The sequence below is a fragment of the Amphibalanus amphitrite genome, unplaced genomic scaffold (assembly GCF_019059575.1).
Source record: "Amphibalanus amphitrite isolate SeventyFive unplaced genomic scaffold, NRLGWU_Aamphi_draft 000584F_arrow, whole genome shotgun sequence".
Classification (NCBI taxonomy): Eukaryota; Metazoa; Arthropoda; class Thecostraca; order Balanomorpha; family Balanidae; genus Amphibalanus; species Amphibalanus amphitrite.
Window position 1 is genome coordinate 285,142 of NW_024882078.1, and position 18,969 is coordinate 304,110.

Genomic DNA, 18,969 nt, shown 5'->3' on the forward strand with positions numbered 1-18,969 from the left:
TTTCTAATATTTTTTGTTACCACAATATCGAATTATAATTATCTTTCATAATAAAATTTGAGTGAAGATTTACAGATTTTTCTCGTAATGGGGTTTCTTCTAAACACCATTCGGTGTCGGGGCGTGGTGGAGGGCAGACGTGTCTCCAGGAGCTCCCGGTTTTGGCAGACAACGCTCCACTATCCACCACAATTACTCAACCACGATCGTTCCAGGTTATAAATCCTTAGATAACAAATCCAGAATTACCTTCTATTAATCCCTTATATGCGAAGCGGAAGGTTGAACACCTCGCGGAAATGCCGGTTGGGCGATCTCCGCCCTTGCAGCGACGCGCGGGAATTTTCACGGAAGGTGCGTCAGATACGCCTCAAGACCAACAGCATGAATCTGCCATTGGAAATAAAGCGGGATTATGTCATGCTTCTGCGCCCAGTGGCGTTGCGGCAAAAGTAAGTGCAAGTGAGAAAGAAGTTGCTAGAGGACATGATGAAGACGTAGATGCGGTAGATGCGGTGTCTCAGTTTAATACCGCTCCGGATATTGTGATTTCTGAGGAGATCATCAAGTCTGCAACTGGTAAGGAAAGTGAATGCAAGGGGGGAGAATCAAAAAGCATTGGTAAACTCAGCCCAGAGGCATACAGGCTTTGGGGATCAGGTCACAGCCACACGAGCAGTGAGGGCGATGGCAGGGCAAAACATTGCAAAGGGGGACCCAACCTCCTGGTGTGTGGGAACCCGGTTGAAGAGGATGACCAGGGCGTTCATTGTGACAAGTGCAACCAATGGTTTCACTCTTCCTGCCAGGGAGTCCCTGTCGGTGCATACAGAGCACTCAACAGGTTCCCGATACTGTCATGGCTGTGTGCAGAGTGCAAGGTGTCAATAATGAAAAGAGGGGAAGAGCATGAATTCTCAGATCATTTTGCCCTACAGAAGGAAAAGATAACTGAACAGACTGACACAATCACTCGTCAGACTGAAAGAATCTCAACCCTTGAGAGCAAAGTGGAGGGTCTGACAGTTATGTTCATGGAGCATATGAAGCGAGTACAGGGATCTCTCAAGGAGCAGGAGACTGCACTGATTCACCAAACGCGGGTTGTTGAACGCTCGTTCAAGGAACAGAAGGAAATGAAGGATTCATATGCTAGCATTGTGAAAGGTACCTGTGACGAGGTTGTCAAATCTGTCAGGGAAATCAAACCAGCTGAAACTTCAGCACCAGCAGTGAACATAGGATCTCAGGCAGCCAAGGAGATTGCAAGTATCTTTGACAGCCACAATGACAAAGAAAGGAGGAAGTGCAATGTGGTGGTCCACAACTTGCCAGAAGACGATCAAGGCCAAACACCGGCTGAGCGTATTGATAGGGACAAAGTGGAATTCATCAAGCTGGTCAGAGAGGAACTGAAACTCAACATCAGAGTTACGAAAGCCTTCCGAGCTGGCAAAGTGCAACCTGGCAAACCTAGACTCTTGATTGCTACACTGGAAAACGTAGAGACTAGGATTGAGCTTCTCAAAAGTGCGAGGCAGTTGAGGGACAGTGCCAGGTGGAGCAACATATATATCTCTCCTGATTTGACCTTCAAGGAAAGAGAAGCGAACCGAGTATTGAGAGCTGAACTCAACAGCCGCAGGATGGCTGGAGAGAAAGAGCTGTACATCTTCAAGGGCAGGATCATGAAGGGATCTGCCAAACCCATCACACATGACAAGACCAGCTCAGATACTACCGCAGCCAAGACTGGTGAAAAAGCTTCAGTCGCACCAGAAGCCTCAAGCTCCAACAGGCAACAAAGTCAACCTGTAGACTCTCTCGTCCAAGAACAACCAGCTCTGAATGCTCCCAGCCATGCTGGTAGTGGGTCTTCCGGAAGCAGACCACGTCAGTATTGACATACTGACTCAGCGGACAGTGCACAGTTCAAGGTGTTATACACAAATGCCGACCAGTTTGTTAGTAAGCGGGACGACCTGTGCATGGCTATCTGTGACAATATGCCTGATATAATTATGATCACGGAAGTCATCCCCAAAGCTCAGACTCTTCCTATCTCACCTGCTTTGTTGCACATCCCAGGCTTTACAATTTTCAGCAATTTTGACCCCTCACATACAATGCTTGGAAAAAGTGGGAAGAGGGGAATATGCATATATGTGTCCAGCTCACTCATTGTATATGAAGTACCATTCCCCGAACGTGATGTGGAGCAGTTGTGGCTCAAAGTTGGCCTCCATGGACAGGATGAGTTGTTGCTTGGATGCATTTACCGCAGTCCCTCCGGGCCCATACAGGAAAGCACTGAACAGCTGTCAAGTACATTGAAAGAGGCATGTAATCATGGAGCATCCCACCTGATGATTGCGGGAGATTTTAACCTCCCCCAAATTAACTGGGAAAGCGAGGTGTCCACAGCCCCTGAGACTCATCCTTCTCATGCTGTCATTGAATGCATTCACGACTGCTTTCTTTACCAACATGTTCGAGAGGCGACACGATACCGAGTGGGTGAAGCTCCAAGCACTTTAGATCTTATACTAACCAATGAAGAGGGCATGGTAAGAAATGTTGAATACCATCCCTGCCTGGGAAACAGTGATCATGTAGTTCTTCGTTTTTCACTGGTATGCTACTCAGCAGCCAAAATTCTTCCCAAGGACCAGAGGTGCCGTGTGGACTTCAATCAACTGGCTTCAACCCTAGCCTCCATCGATTGGGGCCATATGACTTCCATGGACTTGACTGACGCTTACTCCTTCTTCAAGGGCAAATGGGATTGGGCTGTCAAGCTGTGCACCCGAGCAGTGCCAACTGCCCTCAGGTCCAGAAACCTGTACATGGACAGGCAAGCCATCCAGCTGAAGAAAAAGAAGTCCCAGCTATGGAAGATCTACATAAGGTCTAAAGATGTGATCGATTTTGCCAGGTACGCAACGTGTCGCAACAGGCTTAGAACTCTAACGAGAAACCTTCGTAGGAGCTTCGAAAAACAACTAGCATCAAGGACAAAGGACGATCCAAAAGCTTTCTGGAGGTACACGTCATCAAGATTGAAAACAAGATGTGGAGTTGGTGACCTCAGGGACGAAAGGGGCGAAGTCGCTACATCAAATCATGAAAAAGCCTGTATATTGAACAGGTTCTTTGCCAGTAACTTCACAGAGGAAGGCAGCGATGATCTACCAGTACTGACAGTCGAGCCGGTTTGTCAACCAGCTGATGACATTGAGATCACGCCCGCGACTGTTGCTGAGAAGCTCTCCTCGTTGAAGACAACCAGTGCCCCAGGACCGGACTCCATTCATCCTAGAGCCTTGCGAGATTCTGCAAACGGCCTTGCTCTCCCGCTGTGCACTCTGTTCAGGAAGTCGCTGGACTCCGGAATCCTTCCTCCGGACTGGAAGACTGGGAATGTGATCCCGATCCACAAGAAGGGAGACAAACGGTCCCCGGGAAACTACCGGCCGGTGAGCCTCACCTCTGTCCCCTCCAAGATACTTGAGTCCATGGTGAGAGACCGACTGATCTCGCACCTGACTGACAATGACCTGCTGCACCCAGCTCAATATGGGTTTCTGCCGAAGCGGTCTTGTACTTCTCAGCTCTTGGAAGTTCTGGACGACTGGAGCGCAGCTATTGAGGATGGTAAACCAGTCGACGTATGCTACCTCGATTTTGCAAAAGCCTTCGACTCGGTCCCTCATAAGCGCCTCCTCGGGAAACTGAAGGCATATGGCATCTCCGGCAAACTCCTACGGTGGATAGGATCATTCTTGACTGGCCGCTTGCAGAGGGTGCAGGTCCAGGGAGACGCATCAGACTGGTCCCCCGTTACAAGCGGAATCCCTCAAGGATCTGTCTTGGGTCCTACCTTGTTTATTATCTATGTTAACGACCTACCCGAATGTGTAACGAACTGCGTTCGGATGTTCGCCGATGACACCAAGATGTACTGCCGCGTTCCTACTGCGCTTTCCATGCCAACTCTTCAGCAGGACCTTGACGCCCTCCTTCGCTGGTCGGAAACGTGGCTCCTCCGCTTCAACGCAAGTAAATGCAAGATTATGCACATTGGGACCAGAAACCCTCGCATGCACTACAGCCTCGGAGACAGTGCCATCAGCGAGGCGACCGTAGAGAAGGACCTAGGCGTCATCATAGATCACCAACTCAAGTTTCATGAGCAGACAGCGGCTGCAGTGTCGAAGGCCTCTCAGGTGTTGTCGGTCATCAGGCGGTCATTTGCGAACCTGGACTCAAACACCCTCCCATTACTATTCAAGACACTGGTGAGACCGCTGTTGGAGTATGGGAACCTCGTATGGGGACCGTTTAGTAAGCTGGACCAGAAGAAGGTTGAGCGGGTGCAACGAAGAGCTACTCGCCTGGTACAAACTGTCCGACACCTGTCGTATCCAGAGAGGTTGCGCGCACTGAAGCTCCCTTCGCTATACTACAGACGTCAACGGGGTGATATGATAGCCGTCTATCAGATTCTGCATGGTGGCATGGCGGTCCCCACCGAGAAGCTGCTCACCAGATCAACTTCAGGAAGAACAAGAGGCCATGAGTGGAAACTAGCGAAACCGCGGGCCACGACGTTCATCCGAAGACACTCTTTTAGTACACGTGTTATTAACCCATGGAATGCTCTCCCGCAAGCGGTCGTATCAGCTACGTCAGTCAACCAATTCAAGACCAGGCTGGATGCCCACTGGGCTGACATCATGCAAAGCCTTCCCACCTGAACCCGATCTTACCCAACCTGAGGCTGACTGTCGATAAGCACTGGGAGCTCGCTGAGACCGGGCCCCACAGGCCAAATTGGCCTCCCACAACCCGTATACCGTAACGTAACGTAACGTAATTGAAGTTTTTACCTGAAGGAATGAAATATTGGCACTCTTTTTTCACTATTGAGAGTTCAAGGTCATTCACTCCTGTGTTGTTTTTGTTGTTTTCAAATCACTCATTTCAGTTCGTGACCCAAGTCGGCAGGGGATTCTCGCGCAACGTTCCTGGGGAATCTAGCAGTCTGTTTGCAGGTGTGCTCCAGTAGACAGTTGGTGTTCCACGCTGACGTTTCACCAGTGTTCATGCTGAATGGTTTGCGACCATTTCAGTTTGTAAAGGCCCCCGACTCTACTTGAACTGGAACTGTAACATGATCATGATCGTCTGTGTCAGCCCGCTGTGACGTGGACGAGTACCTACCAAGGTCTTGGACATTTAGCAGCTGAAGTGGTGCTTTTTTCTTTTACAGAATGGATCTGCAGTTTGGGGCTCTACTTCTGCTGTTAACATGTATGTATCTTCAATATTCTACTTCCTAGTTCCTGTTAGCCCCCGATTCCGAACCGACCGCGTGGGACGCCGACCTCGGCTTCTCAAGTCTCGCTGTCCCAGTCCCGGTCCCGAGCATAGTGCCCATTTTTGGATGCCAACTGCCAATCACTGACAGCATGATTTGCTACTAGTCTACTTCAAATGTGAAAAAAATGAAGCTAATGAGCACTCATTTTGACATTTATACCCGTGCCTTGGTCTTGCCTGTGAACACTGGCTCCTCCATAATTTTCTATCGGTTGAGACTTGAGGTGTTGTCTTGCTTCTGTGTTGATACAAGTGTTATCTTTATTCTTCAGCGAAACATTAATGGAAAGGGCAGCGTTTCCTCCCTCGTCTCGCAAGCGTAATTCAAGTTAAGACTTCCGTCAGTTTGTGCGTCGGCCTGGCCCAGCCCGGTCGTTTCTGCTCCCCATATGACAGTGAGAGTCATATGTTGGGCCGGCCTATTCGCTACTGATATTAAACCTTCGTTCCGGGACTCTACGATCGGGCGTCAGAGGTCACTGTCTGCACGAGCTTTGCTTTGCCGGCTCTGGCTTGGTCAGTAATCCATAAATTCAAGATATTTGAGCCTTACAAATAAGTCTCGTTTCCCGGACCAGAAGCACATAAATCCACGAGTGCAGTGCCCGACCGACGGTTGAGTGTTCTATCTACCTCTGTCTTCACCCTTTGCTCATTTGAGTCATGAGTCATCAGAAATTCTCGTTGAGAGAAGGGCTTTTGCGACGGAATCTGCAAATTTCCAGTCATGGTTTGCCCAGGAGAGTTGAATCGACGATTATTTATTTCGCACCTTGTTGACGGTGCGTATGATGCAGGTGCCGCCGGCTACTCTCCGGGCGACCCGCCGAAGCCGATGCCGGACCGCTACATCACCTCCGGCATCCTGCACCTGCCGTACGCCGAGCTGCACGAGCCCTTCTCGGCCTGGGTGGACCTGAAGGCCGACAATAGCCGACTCGACTACTACAACGGTGAGACGAGGAGCATGCCGTGCTGGTGCAGAGTTAATGGAGGGAGTAGTTGGGCTCCATCATCTGCTATTTATGGATCTCGATGAAAACACGCACAGGTTACAGATATCTTGTAAGCTTTCTTATGAAATCTACGTTTGATTCAGTTAGCAATGAACTGGAACATGATGGTAATGCCTGACATAACCAGCACAAATAATTCACACGGTACGTCTTGCAGGCGTCATGAAGACCTATCAGATGGGCGGCAAGGACGGGGGTAGCTCGTTCAAAATCATGCCTGTCACCGTTGATGGCAAGGTCTATAACAAGATGATGTGCTTCAAGGTAAGCACTCCTTTCAGTTTTCTACACCATACCTACGTAAGTTATATATGCTGCTTCTCATCATAATTGCGTCCCCTGCAGCAATCCTGATGGCATGTGTCTGGGTCACACGGAGAAACTTTGAACGTTTTATTCGCCGAAAGTACTGATTTACGGGGTCGTTTCAGATTGTAACAAATCTTGGCTCTTGATTTCCTGCTCGGTTTCATCTTCCGCTCTTCTATTAGCTACTACGCTATTGCGCAGCTGATATCGTTCACTCTCTCCGGACTCGGCACGATCGGTGTTGGAGCTGCCGCTCTGTTGCGGCGGCCACCCCATCCCACTGACCTGCTGTTCCCTCAGACCCCCGGCAGTGCCGAGGCGCCCATGCACGCGCAGCCGATGGTGCCCAACGTGGCCAACTTCAGCTTCGTCCGGCGCGAGAAGTTCTCCGGCCGTATGTGCGACAAGTTCACAATGGAGGAGGATGTGGGCCAGAAGCACAACCTCTACACCCTGTGGACGACCACCGAGGTGAGGCGGTCCGTCCGTTCCCCCCGGCCGACCCAATGACATGATCTGGTGCCGACCTGTCCCGACCTAGCCTCCCTCCTACGACCTATCAGAGGATATTTGGTCTACGGTCCGCTGATGCTAACATGACCTGACCTGATCTGGGACGGCTACCACCTGGTGTTCAAGAACCGACCTTACACCTGACCTGACCCGGTTTTGCGATCAGGGCAGCTACCTTTCCGGTGTATATGACCTGGTCTGCTCTGTCCTGACCTAAATGTATTGCTGATCGCCAGGACATCTACGTACTACCGTAGATGCGACTTGACCTGGCATGCACTGCACTGACCTACACTGCCCTGCCCTGTCCTGAGCCAGCTGACCTGACCTGACCTGTTTCTGACCGCCAGGGCGGCTACCACCCGGTACTGTACGAGATGAAGGGCTACGACAGCCTGCTGGGCTCCCACTTTGACCATTACATCGTGCAGTACACCACGTTCGTGGCGGCCACGCCGTCCAAGGCCGACATCAGCCCGCCCGGTGAGTCCCGCGCGGAGTCGAGAGCTGGCCGGTGTGCGCTGACATCTGATCTAGTGGGTCGGATATGATGCAATACGTTTTCTTTTTACGTAGAATGAAATTCGATCTGCGGTGTTATCCCGCGACCGCCTGGGGGGGGGGGGTCGGATCCGACCCCCCCCCTCCGTTTTTCTTGAATAACTCATGAACCACTTTCGCTATCTACTTGAAACTTGGCATACCTTCTCCCCCATCAATTTGACGTCTCCTGTGCAATTTTTAAGGAAAAATTTCCAATTTTTTTAGATATATCGATTTAGTGATGTAACTACATGGCGTTTTTAGTCAAAAAGTGGTAAATGTTTAAAAAATCGCCAAAAATCAGGGTTTAAAGCAAATTGCAAATTAAGGACATGAAAAGACGCAGCTCAACGAGTTCTTTAAACTGGCTATCTCGGATTTTCCATAAAATGTGTTTTTCACCCCTGAAAATTCAAAAAACTATATTTTTTGGAAAACAGCTAATAAAATCCAAAATTTTGGGAATTTCCAAAAAACCGGAGTATATGTTGTAGAGCTCTATTAGAACATTAGATGCCCCATATTTCAACTTTCTATCTTGATTTTTGACCCCCAAATTGTAAAAAATAGCTCCAACATGTATAGGGCATGGTGACGTCATAAGCATTTTCGTGAATTAGAGGTACTTCTGAACATCGCATGTGAAAACAAATGGCACCACTAGATTCCTGGGACAAAGCTCGTCTAGAAAAGCGCATTTTTATGTCAAAAATAAAAAGTTGAAAATTGACCTTTTTTTCTCAGCCCTCGTATAGTATAAACGATTTTTTATGCTTTCAATGCACACTTATCACCAGCACAGTGACTTGGGGTCACATATAACCATTACCATCGGATTCGGCGTGAAAAATAAGCCATAAAACATGTGTCGCACGCCCATGTAGCAGAAATTGAAAACCGTGACCTTTCGTGACCTGACCTGACCTTGACCCGTACTTAGTATGACCCCTTTACACACATGGTACCTTCACTAGGCCTTTGAGGTCATTTTTGGTGAGTTTCGAGCAGCAGCTATCGATTCCGCTGTCCGTAAGCCTAATCATGCAAAACCCCTGAATTTGACCTTTGACCTGACCTTGATCCGAAAGTTGACCTCAATCTTAAAATCTTAAGAGTGCTTTGGGAAGGTCTCGTAGAGACCTTTCGAACGCCGCCTCGCGGGGCTCGATACGACCATTGGTTCTCGAGATAACAGGGGGGGGGGGTCGGATCCGACCCCCCCAGGCTGTCGTGGGTACGGAAATAGCCCAGGCGGTGCCGGGTTATGTTACTGGCGTCAGTCCGATGCCAGCTGGTGAGGATATGTGATATTTTAACGATTAGTTGATATGCTTGCATGGTCTTTGCCCCGCATCTGTGTCCGTCTGCTTCGGTTATGAATCCTACCTGAAATGGACGCTTGTAGTCTAACCAAAATAATTTCATCGTTTGTAAAATACTTTTGGAGCACGTCAGTGCCCGCCATTCCCTATAGTTCCGACCTGCTGGCCGCTAACGGGGCATGCCGTGCGGCGCCTCAGACCCGACCAAGTGCAGCGGCTGGAACCCGGGCGCCGGCGAACACAACTACCTGATGAACCCGATGCGCGAGTTCATCCACAACGACGACTCGCACGTGGAGGAGAGTTTCGCGGCGTTCAAAGCGCGCCACGGCCGCCAGTATGAGGACGACAAGGAGCACACGCAGAGAAAGAACCACTTCCGGCACAACATGAGGTGAGAACAGAACAAAAATCGATATCGACTTTGTTGAGCATTTGAACCAGTATTTTCATATCACAATATTTCGATATGCCGATGACGAACGGTTTGTGCTCGCTCAGATACATCCACTCGAAGAACCGCTCCGGGCAGAAGTTCCGGCTGGCGGCCAACCATTTCACCGACCGGTCCGATTCCGAGATGCACCAGATGAGAGGCTACCGCTACAACAGTGGGTAGGTCAAGGGGGAGGGGTCACTGCTACGCTACCGCTACAACAGCGGGTAGGTCAGAGGGGGGAGGGGAGTTCATTGCTACCGCTACAACAGTGGGTAGGTCAAGGGAAAGGGAGGGTCATTGCTACCGCTACAACAGTGGGTAGGTCAAGGGAAAGGGAGGGTCATTGCTACCGCTACAACAGCGGGTAGGTCAGAGGGGGGGGGAGGCCACTGCTACAACAGCGGGTAGGCCAAGGGGGAGGGGTCATTGCTACCGCTACAACAGCGGGTAGGTCAGAGAAGAAGCTACCGCTACAACTACAAAAGCGGGTAAGTTTGAGGGGGGGGGGGGAGTGCCATTGCTACTGCTACAACGGCGGGTAGGTGCTCGCTGTCGCAGCGGGGGGGGGGGGGGAAGGGGAGGGCTGCAGTGGAGAAATCGGGCTGACATGTATAGCTCGTCCATGGACAGCGTCACCCTGGGGCATGGGAACTTGTGTACTGAACCTTGATACCCTGGGGATGCCCCATGTGCGACGGCTGAGACGGAACAAGATGGGATGGTTTAGGTTATCGGCTCTGGAGAATTCTGAGGGCACAGCGGACAAAGGCTGGAAGAGGGCTGGGGTTGCGACTTTGGACGAGACTCGAGAGCTGAGTCTTATTTGTGTGTGCGTTTGTGTGTGTGTGTGGGGGGGGGGAGGAGAGAGGGGCATCTGCTGAGATATGCTGGATCTGTGGGGGGGGGGGGGGGGGGGTGCGGCTCTGCGGAAAAGTGCCGGCTCAAGCTGGGGACGGACGGACTGTGACCCCGCATGGATGAGTCTGTCGGCCGTATTTTGTTTGTCGAAGCCTGGGGTCGGTGAACTGGACGCACGTGAGCCGTGTTTTTGTTAGGACAGCCCCGGGTGTCAGCACCAGTAAAACTGTGGTGATATGCGACCAATGCTACTCTCAGATAAATCTGCTCATGCTACATCAGCACTTAGAGTTGTTGAGCATTTGAGTCCATTTAAATAAGTGTATCTATCCGTAAGCCTTTTCGCCAAACAATCTGGGTTTTGCGCTGTTTTTTTTTTCGTGGCCGATAGGTAAAGGTTTGTGAACTATGAAAGATAGTGATGGGGCAAGGTGCAATGCTGAAATTGCACAAAACATCCCCGGCTGATTCCCAATTATACATTAATCAGCATGCGTTGGAACTGAATCTCGTGAGCATCAGTTTTGTTTGCCCAAATAATGCAGAAGCATTCAAGCTACATATTTTGTTTTCGTATTTTAACGTAAAATTGAGCTTTGATGAATGAATCGTGTCATTCTTTTTTCTTCACAAATCGGAAATATTTTATCCAACTTGATGACTTGTAGCCATTTACCACCGTCGTGCCTTGTTGGGCTCGATCGGTTCATGTGGGTCTGGCTTTCGGTCGGCCGACCGAGATTGTTCACGCAGTCGGCCGGCCCCTGGCGCCGCGCTGACGGCGGTGGATAGAGTCCCCCCTCTCCGCTGACTGGGCAGCTGAGGCCTGGCAGACCTCCCCCGTCTGTTTACGTGATGTGGTGCAGGCCGTCCGACGTCCCCCGTTCGCCAGCCCGCGGTGGGGGGGGGGGGGGGGGTATGTAACACGACGCGGTCATGCTGATCACATGACACAAGTGGCAGCGGGGAAAGAGAGAGGAAGGAAGGGATAGAGAGCTGAGAGAGGGGAAACGGGGAGGGGATGGGAAGAGTGGGGTGATACTTTCGGCGGGTGTGATTAAAAGCCTACTTTTACTCACACTCAGCTTACTTGCGAGATTTTATTGGAGTGTAATAACAATAAGTAATTAATCCCGTACCATACTTTGGCTGTTGTTGTGCTTCTTGGCTAAACGAAACAAGAATACCAAAGGGAGGCAGTTGTGCTAAGAATACATCACCCTACGCGCTCGATTACTGCGAGCCCTGCCGGTACCGCCCGCCGCCGTGCCGCGCGGTGTGCGCAGTGCCCTACCGAACCCCGGCGCCCTGTGTATGAGAGCTGACCGTGTGTGGCGTGTTTCCAGACACCGCGGCAGCCTCAAGTTTCCGTACCGGGACACTAGGATCCCCGACAACGTCACAGACTGGGACTGGAGGCTGCGAGGTGCAGTCACTCCTGTCAAAGGTAACGCATGGGTGTATTTCATGCAGGGTATGTCTATTGCGATGAAGTCGCGCCTTTTTGCATCGATATAAGCCAGCTGGGTAATCGAAGAACGTCTTTTTCTAGATGCGGTATCAGAATTGTGCTCAGGGTTGTTTGTATCGTTTGCGTCGAAATAAGCCTGCTTTTATGTCGACTGACAGTATCACCACCAGCGATTGATGTCTCGCTGACGTGACTACCTTCGTCCGCTCTCGGCTTCTCCCGGTAATCGTGGGTGACTCCTGTACCTACACCACTGAGCAGAGGAGCATACACGCCTGACCCCTGCCCCGCGCTGTCCCCTCAGACCAGAGCGTGTGCGGCTCGTGCTGGAGTTTCGGTACCACGGGCGCCGTTGAGAGCGGGTACTTCCTGCACTCGAGCCGGCTGGTGCGGCTCTCACAGCAGGCGCTAATCGACTGCAGCTGGGGACAGGGCAACAACGGCTGTGACGGCGGCGAGGACACCAACTCGTACAAGTCAGTGGCGCCGCCGGGCCGGGGCGGAGCGGGTGGGGATTTACAGACGTCCCTGGTAGTTTGATATGGTGTGCCGGCGGGCTGCCCAGCGACGAGGAGCATGTTCTCAGGAGTCGATAGATTGTGTACACAGTCGAGTGCGCTAGCTACTCGTATTCATGTATTCATACAAATTGTGCGAAAGAAAGAATATTTTGTTATTGTATCCCCTTACGACAGCACCCTTTGTTTTGGGGCTTACCCTGCTCGTCGTCACTTTGACCGGTGTGCCAGTTTTCGTGACACCCTCCTTCTCTGGTTCCAGGTGGATTCTGAAGCACGGCCTGCCTACCGAGGACAGCTACGGACCGTACCTGGGCTCGGACGCCTTCTGCCACGTCAACGAGTCGCAGGTGAGCCTGCCTCGCACAAACATCAGCTAGCGGAGGTGCAAGCATGACTTTCAGAGCCCTCTGGAAATGGATAGAGGGCTTGGAAGGATGAGACGGAATAATGACCTGTAGCTTGAGTTCAGAAGAGCGAAAGGCGGAAAATACAGAAGCAGAACTTGCATGTTTTAATCTGACTGCCTCGTTTGCTCACCTTAACGATTTTTGCGATCTTTGTGCGATTGACGATTTTTTGCGTCCAAGTCCAAACTACTTCAAAGCAATATGCATGTGCGTAAATTGAAGCCAGTGTAGTTTTTGCCGCTGTGTCTATCAGTGCACAATCCCACCCAATATGTTCTCACGAAATGTCCCGTTCTCCTCTCACCAGGCTGGAGCGGTTCGTATCAAGGGCCACACTGACGTACCGTCGGGTAGCGTGCATGCGGCCAAGTACGCGCTGTGGAAGCACGGCCCGCTGTCGGTGGCCATCGACGCAGCGCACCGCTCCTTCGTGTTCTACGCCAACGGGGTCTACTACGAGCCCGAGTGTGGTGAGTTAGCGTGGGGGATTCCACTACCGGTGTGGGGTAAATCACTACGGGTGGAGTAAACCACGAACGGGGTGGGGTACCTACTCCTGACTGTCGGGGATAGGATAGGTAATCAACTACCAGAGGTTATAAATCACGCAAGTACTGACATTGTAAAACTTGTTTTGTAAAACCTTTTGCCTATCCTGACTGCCTCCTGTCGTGTTTTCAGGCAACAGCGTCAACAACCTGGATCACGCGGTGCTGGCGGTCGGTTTCGGCATTCTGGACGGCGAGCCTTACTGGCTGGTGAAGAACTCGTGGTCCACCTACTGGGGTAACGCCGGCTACGTCCTCATGTCGATGAAGGGCAACAACTGCGGCGTGGCCACGGCCGCCACCTACGTCAACTTCTGATCGCGAGCACAGCCAGCCGCTCACGGACGCGCTGATTGGCTGGTGGCGCCGTCTGCCGTCCTGTGATTGGTCAGTCCGCCGCGGCCCGGCTGTCGCCACTGGGGTGTCCGGGGACCCTTGGGAGGTGAGTGGCGCCTCACTCGCGCGGTGCCTTTGTCCTCAGTGACGGGAGATGGGTCGAAAGTCCATGTATAAGCGTATGCCAGGTGCGAAATAGCGTAACTCCATTGGTGGCCAAAGAGGAAATAAGCCGCCTCATGCTACTCAATGATGTATTTTACAATATGGTGTATGCTCCCAACTGATATTGCAGATGTAGCTCGTGTTAAAACCGTTACTGTTTACCGTGCCTTGGGATTTAGGTGCCAACACATCAGGGTCTTTCACAAGGACATATACTCCAGGGCATTTCTCCTATTGTAGCGCGCCACGGTGTGTTTATGGATTTTTGATTTTGCATTATAAAACGAATACAGTGTTTGACACTAGTGCTATGCCTTTGAGGGATCAGCAGCGAACGGGTGTAAATTATTTATTCGGAGGGCAAAGATAGAATTCCAAACAAGAAGCGATCACTTGAATAACACTCGACATTTACCTTCTCTTGCTGCTAAATAACAACTGATTGGCAATCGAATTACTATCCGTAACGTAAATGTCAAATATTGCGGGGAAATGCGTGTGCTGCATTGTATTCCGAAATTAATGTCGTATTAATTCAATATTGATGAATCGAAACGATCTGCTTCCAGTACCTGCCTTCTAATCTCAGCTGTGCCACGGAGCTGTGCGTTATGAGTCGCTCTTCACCGACTGAATAGCAGTGGAAGCTGTATCCAATTGGTTGACTGACGGATTCGTGCTTAGCGATTCAGGTCACGCCACAAACCCTGTTATTGAGATAAACCCGGCAGCGCATTTTCTGAACGACCCGGGACCCCTGTTGTTTTCTCTTGGGTGTATTGCTTGGGCGTTGTTTTATCGTGCGGTGCGGTTCCCCAAGCTGAAGGATGCGTCGCGAGTACAAGTCACGAGCCGACGGCGTCACAGCGCCGGCAGACGATTTTTAGCGCCGCGGCACGTGCTGCATCGACCGATTGTTGCCTCTCGGCTCGTGCGGGTGGCGAAAAATTCACTCAGTTATTTGGGTTCAGAAGTTGGATTGGTGACGCCGCTCCGGCCGATCCGGTCGATTAAGGAATATTGGTGTTTGTATCTAGCGGTGGTGTAACTATATCGTGGGGTCTTGATTTGCCATCGTTTCTGACTAAACGGAGTTATCACCCAAACGTTCAAAGCCCGATTCGTATTTGACATTGATGAAGCCGGAGATGGACGACCTTCACATCCCGTTCGCTTATCGACCTCGCAAGCAGTCATTGTCGGCCATCATCGAACGGATCGTTCTGGTAAGTGGCACGCAACGATGAACGACGTCTGGGTTTCGTTTCACGACGCTGCGTCATGACTTGAAATGATTATAAAGGGCCAAGGGGGTACGATGCAATGTCCGGTCGAGACGGCTTTTCAGGTGTTATCGTGGTATGGGCTGCCTAATAAAATATACTTTTATCGATGCAGAAACGGCACACCGATGTGAAATGGGAAGCCCCAATAGCTTACCTACCCATTGCACACTTGCATCGCTCATTATTCTAAAGAAATAGTTCCATTATTCAGTTCCGCTCGATTCCAGTTGCTCGGGTACTGTTTGAATTCCCTGTTCGTCCTTTCTTCCAGGAAAAACAGCGCCAGAAAGAAAGGGCGGTATTCGAACAACAATTGTCAAATCAGAGAAGTGGTAAGTTACGCTCTGTTGTATCATCTCATCATAACGCGCTATCGCACATTTTCAGTGTGTCTGATATGTTTCTCCTTTTGTGTGCCTTCCCGACGTACCGTTTGAGTTGGGTCATGAATTTAATGAGGAATGGAATCGCATAATCTCTTGGCTACCTATATTTGCCTACTCAGCAATTTAGATGCCTACTGAGATTATTGCAAACAAATGACATTTTGTCTCTTTTTGTTTCAGTAAATGTTCCCAAGGTCGAGCCCTGCGAACTGATTGAAGACTCTGGAAATGATTCTCGGAGTGCGCAAAGCCAAGGCGATCTTCAAGCTTCGAGTTTTTCTCAGGACGGAGACTCTTCGGTGAGACCTATTCACATATAACGTGATAAAAAGGACAGAATGCTGCAACGAACAAATTCATGCATTTTACTTGAGGGACCGCGAAAATTTTTTGCATATTGTCGAAATCATCTTCAATCGTCATTACTGCGGCAGGCTGCGGAGGCGGGGAGCCAGTTCGGTCCGAAGGCGCCCCAGTCGACCAGCCAGGAGGAGGACGAGGAGCTGGATGAGGACGATTCTCCGGAGAGGGAGGACGCCAACATCGACCCCGAACGGCTCAAGGCGTTCAACGTAAGTGCTTACATTCTCGGTAATTACCGAACAACAATAAAAAATGCTTCGTCGAAATTGTGGCGTTGCTAGAGTACGAAATGCCTTATGCCGACAAATATTAACGTCAAAGTTTGACACTAATTTCGCCTCTTGTGACTTGTATGACGTACAGTGCAAGATATCGTCGAATTTGTTGTCTGAGTAATTCTATTTATGAGCGAGGGATACTTATGCCTTTCGAAGTTCTTGCGAAGCTCCACCTTCTTAACGATTAAGCCTTATCGGCTAACATATCAATTATCAGTATCTTCGACCTTCTTTTCGGCAGTTTCTGGACTTTCCTTGCATCTTGGCTCAAGCTATGACATTGCCATTTTATTTCGATATTTTTCCTGACCCTTTCCCATATCGTTATGCAACCAGTCCGATTCTCTATCTTATTCACTGGACGTATATACGTTCTGACTTGGCTCGGCTCGTTACAGCTGTTTGTGAGGCTGTTCGCGGACGAGCACTTGGATCGGACGGTTCCCATCAGCAAACAGCCCAAGGAGCGAATCCAGACCATCATCGACTCCTGTAACCGGCAGTTCCCCGAGTTTGAGGACCGCACGCGCAAGAGGCTCCGCACCTACCTCAAGGTCAGAACGCCGTCATGTCACGGGTCATGGGAATCGTGGGGACATTGCTTGGGTTGATGGTGGTCTTGCCGCGATGTCACGCCTCAGATTTGTAGCTTATTATCCAGATGGTCTACGATTTTTGACATAAACGGCATGAATTGGGAGCTGAGTACTTAAATCAGACTGTCTCATTCTGCGGTATACTATATTTTGAAATCTAACCCAGACCCACATCACAATGTAGACTAGAGTTTTTATCATCTGGCGACTCGTTGCCCATTTCTCCATCCCTCTGCCCTCTCACACAGGCGTGTCGCCGCCACAAGAGGCTGAAGGAGCCGCTGACCGTCAGTGATGTGGCCGGACCGGGGCGGGTGCCCACTGGTCACCTGTCCTCAGCGCAGGCCGAGATGATCCTGGCGCAGGCGTGCGAGAACGAGACGAGAAGCGCCAAGCGCCGCCACCTCACCCCGGACGCGGACACCCAGCACCAGGAGGGGCCGCCGCCGCTGATGCAGGTGATTGTTGAAGAGAGGTGGGGTGGGAAGGGGGGGGGGCGTCTCATGCTACGCCTCGTGCTGGTTTCCGCAAGACGCTTTGATAATTGTTTGGAATGTTTTATGTTAAGCACTGCGACAGAATTATGGGCGTCCGATGTTTCTTTTTTGAATGTTGGATATCACAGGCTGGTGGTGTGGAATATCCCGGGAGAAACTGAATGTAAATGGTCTGCCGGCGTCCATTTATGGCGCTAACTCTTAGAATTTGTGTGCGCTCCTACGGCAGCTCGCCTCGCTGATCCCTCCCGAGTCATCCGGCGAGTCTGTCAGCACCAGCTCCGTCCCGCCGCTGGAGTCGGCTCCGGCTCCTGCTCCTGCTCCGGGACCTGCTGCGGCTCCTCCGGCTCCTGTCCCGGCCCCGGGATCTGCTCCGGCTCCTGCTCCGGCCCCCATGCCGTCTCTGCCGCCGTACCTGACCTCCTCGGGAGCTCCGGGCCCGGCCCCGCCGCCGGTCTCGGCTGCGGAGCGCTCCTACCCGCCGCCTCTGCCGCCTCTGCTCAACCACCTACCGCCCACCAGCGCCGTGTTCCACGCCGACGTGGGACACCTGCTGAGACACGTGCTGCCCGGCCGCGCCGGCGCGCCGCCACCGGCCCCGCCGTCACACAGCGCAGGTAACAGCAGCCGGACGGGAGACGGGAGATCGGTATATCGCGGAGAGCGGTCATTAGCGAGGAAATGCTGTAAATACAATGACTTATCCTTATGGGAAGTTCTTCATAAATTTTGGTTAATTTCCTATGACGCAATCACTACTACTGTATTTGCACAGCACATCAAGAAGCATTTCTCTAGGCTACCGTTTTTATACCGCTCGGCTGCAGATCGTAATGAACACGCCCTGTGGCTGTTCGAACTGGCAACACCGCCGTGACTTGCCAGCACAGCACTCTGACTGCCCTGTCTTCACAGGCGGTGATCTGTTCTTCCGGAGGGCGCCCCACGCTCCGCTCTCGTTCCCTGAGGCGGTAGCTGTGCGTGCTCTGGTCGACGGCTACCGCCAGTCGGCCGGCCTGCTGCGCCGCACAGCGGACGAACTTGAAGCTCTGATACCTCACCATCTGCTATAGAGGTCGCCCTGGTCGGTGGGTCGGTATCACGGAGCTATTTTACGATAATAATCTCGGATTGCATGCGACTGTAAATAGACTGTGATTAGGTTGGTGTTATCGTCATGAACAGCGCGCAATGTTTGTTAGTCGAATCAATATGTCCTGTGCGCATGAGAGATCTGTGAAGTCCGGTTCTGCTGTGCCTCGCTAATGATCAGTCAGTCGTGTGTGATGTTTGCGTCGGATGTGAATCTAGCGCTGTGTTACCGCGTGCATGCCATTGTAAATCTGATTGTGTTCCTGTTCTCAGTTCTATTTTCTTTTGGACGGTTATCAGTTCATCTTAACGAGATCGAAAATCAGTTTTACTGTATGTCTTCAAATGTTCTTTTTCCTTGTAAATATATGTTTCAAAGGCAATCATATCGTATGCTCCAATCCTGAAGGTCTAACCGTCATTGGAATTCATCGTATCATCAGTTCTGTATAACCTTGCGATTCCAGAACTCAAGTACCTGCATTATGTACGGTAAACAAGTCTGAACGTTTGAATGTGACACTTCGGAATTTTCGACGGTTGGTCGCTTCCTGTGTAGACCCGTTTCGGGTTTCGTAAGCGGCTACTTTTTCTGCTCCGATTCTGGGTATTAATTATGGGATGCAACATATCTTCTGAAG

The 18,969-nt window shown here is 51.0% G+C and overlaps 2 protein-coding genes across 14 annotated transcripts; both read left to right on the forward strand.

Annotated features, from left to right (window-relative positions):
- Nucleotides 1–105: 105 nt before the first annotated feature.
- Nucleotides 106–14,135, forward strand: LOC122394299 (digestive cysteine proteinase 2-like). 12 transcript variants are annotated; one of them, XM_043391060.1, is made up of 14 exons: nucleotides 106–215; nucleotides 4,988–5,054; nucleotides 5,273–5,313; nucleotides 6,180–6,335; nucleotides 6,556–6,662; nucleotides 7,008–7,178; nucleotides 7,571–7,703; nucleotides 9,284–9,479; nucleotides 9,587–9,700; nucleotides 11,729–11,829; nucleotides 12,158–12,329; nucleotides 12,634–12,721; nucleotides 13,089–13,251; nucleotides 13,463–14,135. In XM_043391060.1, the coding sequence occupies exons 3-14, from the start codon at nucleotides 5,274–5,276 to the stop codon at nucleotides 13,645–13,647; spliced, it is 1,626 nt and encodes a 541-aa protein (XP_043246995.1). In that variant the 5' UTR covers nucleotides 106–215; nucleotides 4,988–5,054; nucleotide 5,273; the 3' UTR covers nucleotides 13,648–14,135. The 12 variants fall into 12 exon arrangements, with proteins under 12 accessions (XP_043246995.1, XP_043246999.1, XP_043246997.1 ...); XM_043391064.1 differs by having other exon boundaries at nucleotides 106–158; XM_043391062.1 differs by having other exon boundaries at nucleotides 109–215; nucleotides 4,796–5,054.
- A 302-nt stretch (nucleotides 14,136–14,437) lies between these two features.
- Nucleotides 14,438–18,711, forward strand: LOC122394300 (nucleolar protein 4-like). Of its 2 annotated transcripts, none has more exons than XM_043391071.1 (8): nucleotides 14,438–15,056; nucleotides 15,388–15,448; nucleotides 15,683–15,801; nucleotides 15,937–16,074; nucleotides 16,542–16,697; nucleotides 16,988–17,197; nucleotides 17,466–17,853; nucleotides 18,152–18,711. In XM_043391071.1, exons 1-8 carry the CDS (start codon nucleotides 14,967–14,969, stop codon nucleotides 18,307–18,309), a joined length of 1,320 nt encoding a protein of 439 aa, XP_043247006.1. In that variant the 5' UTR covers nucleotides 14,438–14,966; the 3' UTR covers nucleotides 18,310–18,711. The 2 variants fall into 2 exon arrangements, with proteins under 2 accessions (XP_043247006.1, XP_043247007.1); XM_043391072.1 differs by having other exon boundaries at nucleotides 14,653–15,056; nucleotides 17,759–17,853.
- Nucleotides 18,712–18,969: the final 258 nt, after the last annotated feature.

What these genes read in the sequence shown, in the direction of transcription:
- LOC122394299 (XM_043391058.1), top strand. Translation starts at nt 385, where the DNA reads ATGAATCTGCCATTGGAAATAAAGCGGGATTATGTCATGCTTCTGCGC. An exon ending in CCGACTCGACTACTACAACG is followed by an intron (nt 6,336 to 6,555) that starts GTGAGACGAGGA and finishes TACGTCTTGCAG; the next exon opens with GCGTCATGAAGACCTATCAG. An exon ending in ACAAGATGATGTGCTTCAAG is followed by an intron (nt 6,663 to 7,007) that starts GTAAGCACTCCT and finishes CTGTTCCCTCAG; the next exon opens with ACCCCCGGCAGTGCCGAGGC.
- LOC122394300 (XM_043391071.1), top strand. Translation starts at nt 14,967, where the DNA reads ATGAAGCCGGAGATGGACGACCTTCACATCCCGTTCGCTTATCGACCT. An exon ending in AACGGCTCAAGGCGTTCAAC is followed by an intron (nt 16,075 to 16,541) that starts GTAAGTGCTTAC and finishes GGCTCGTTACAG; the next exon opens with CTGTTTGTGAGGCTGTTCGC. An exon ending in GGCTCCGCACCTACCTCAAG is followed by an intron (nt 16,698 to 16,987) that starts GTCAGAACGCCG and finishes CCTCTCACACAG; the next exon opens with GCGTGTCGCCGCCACAAGAG.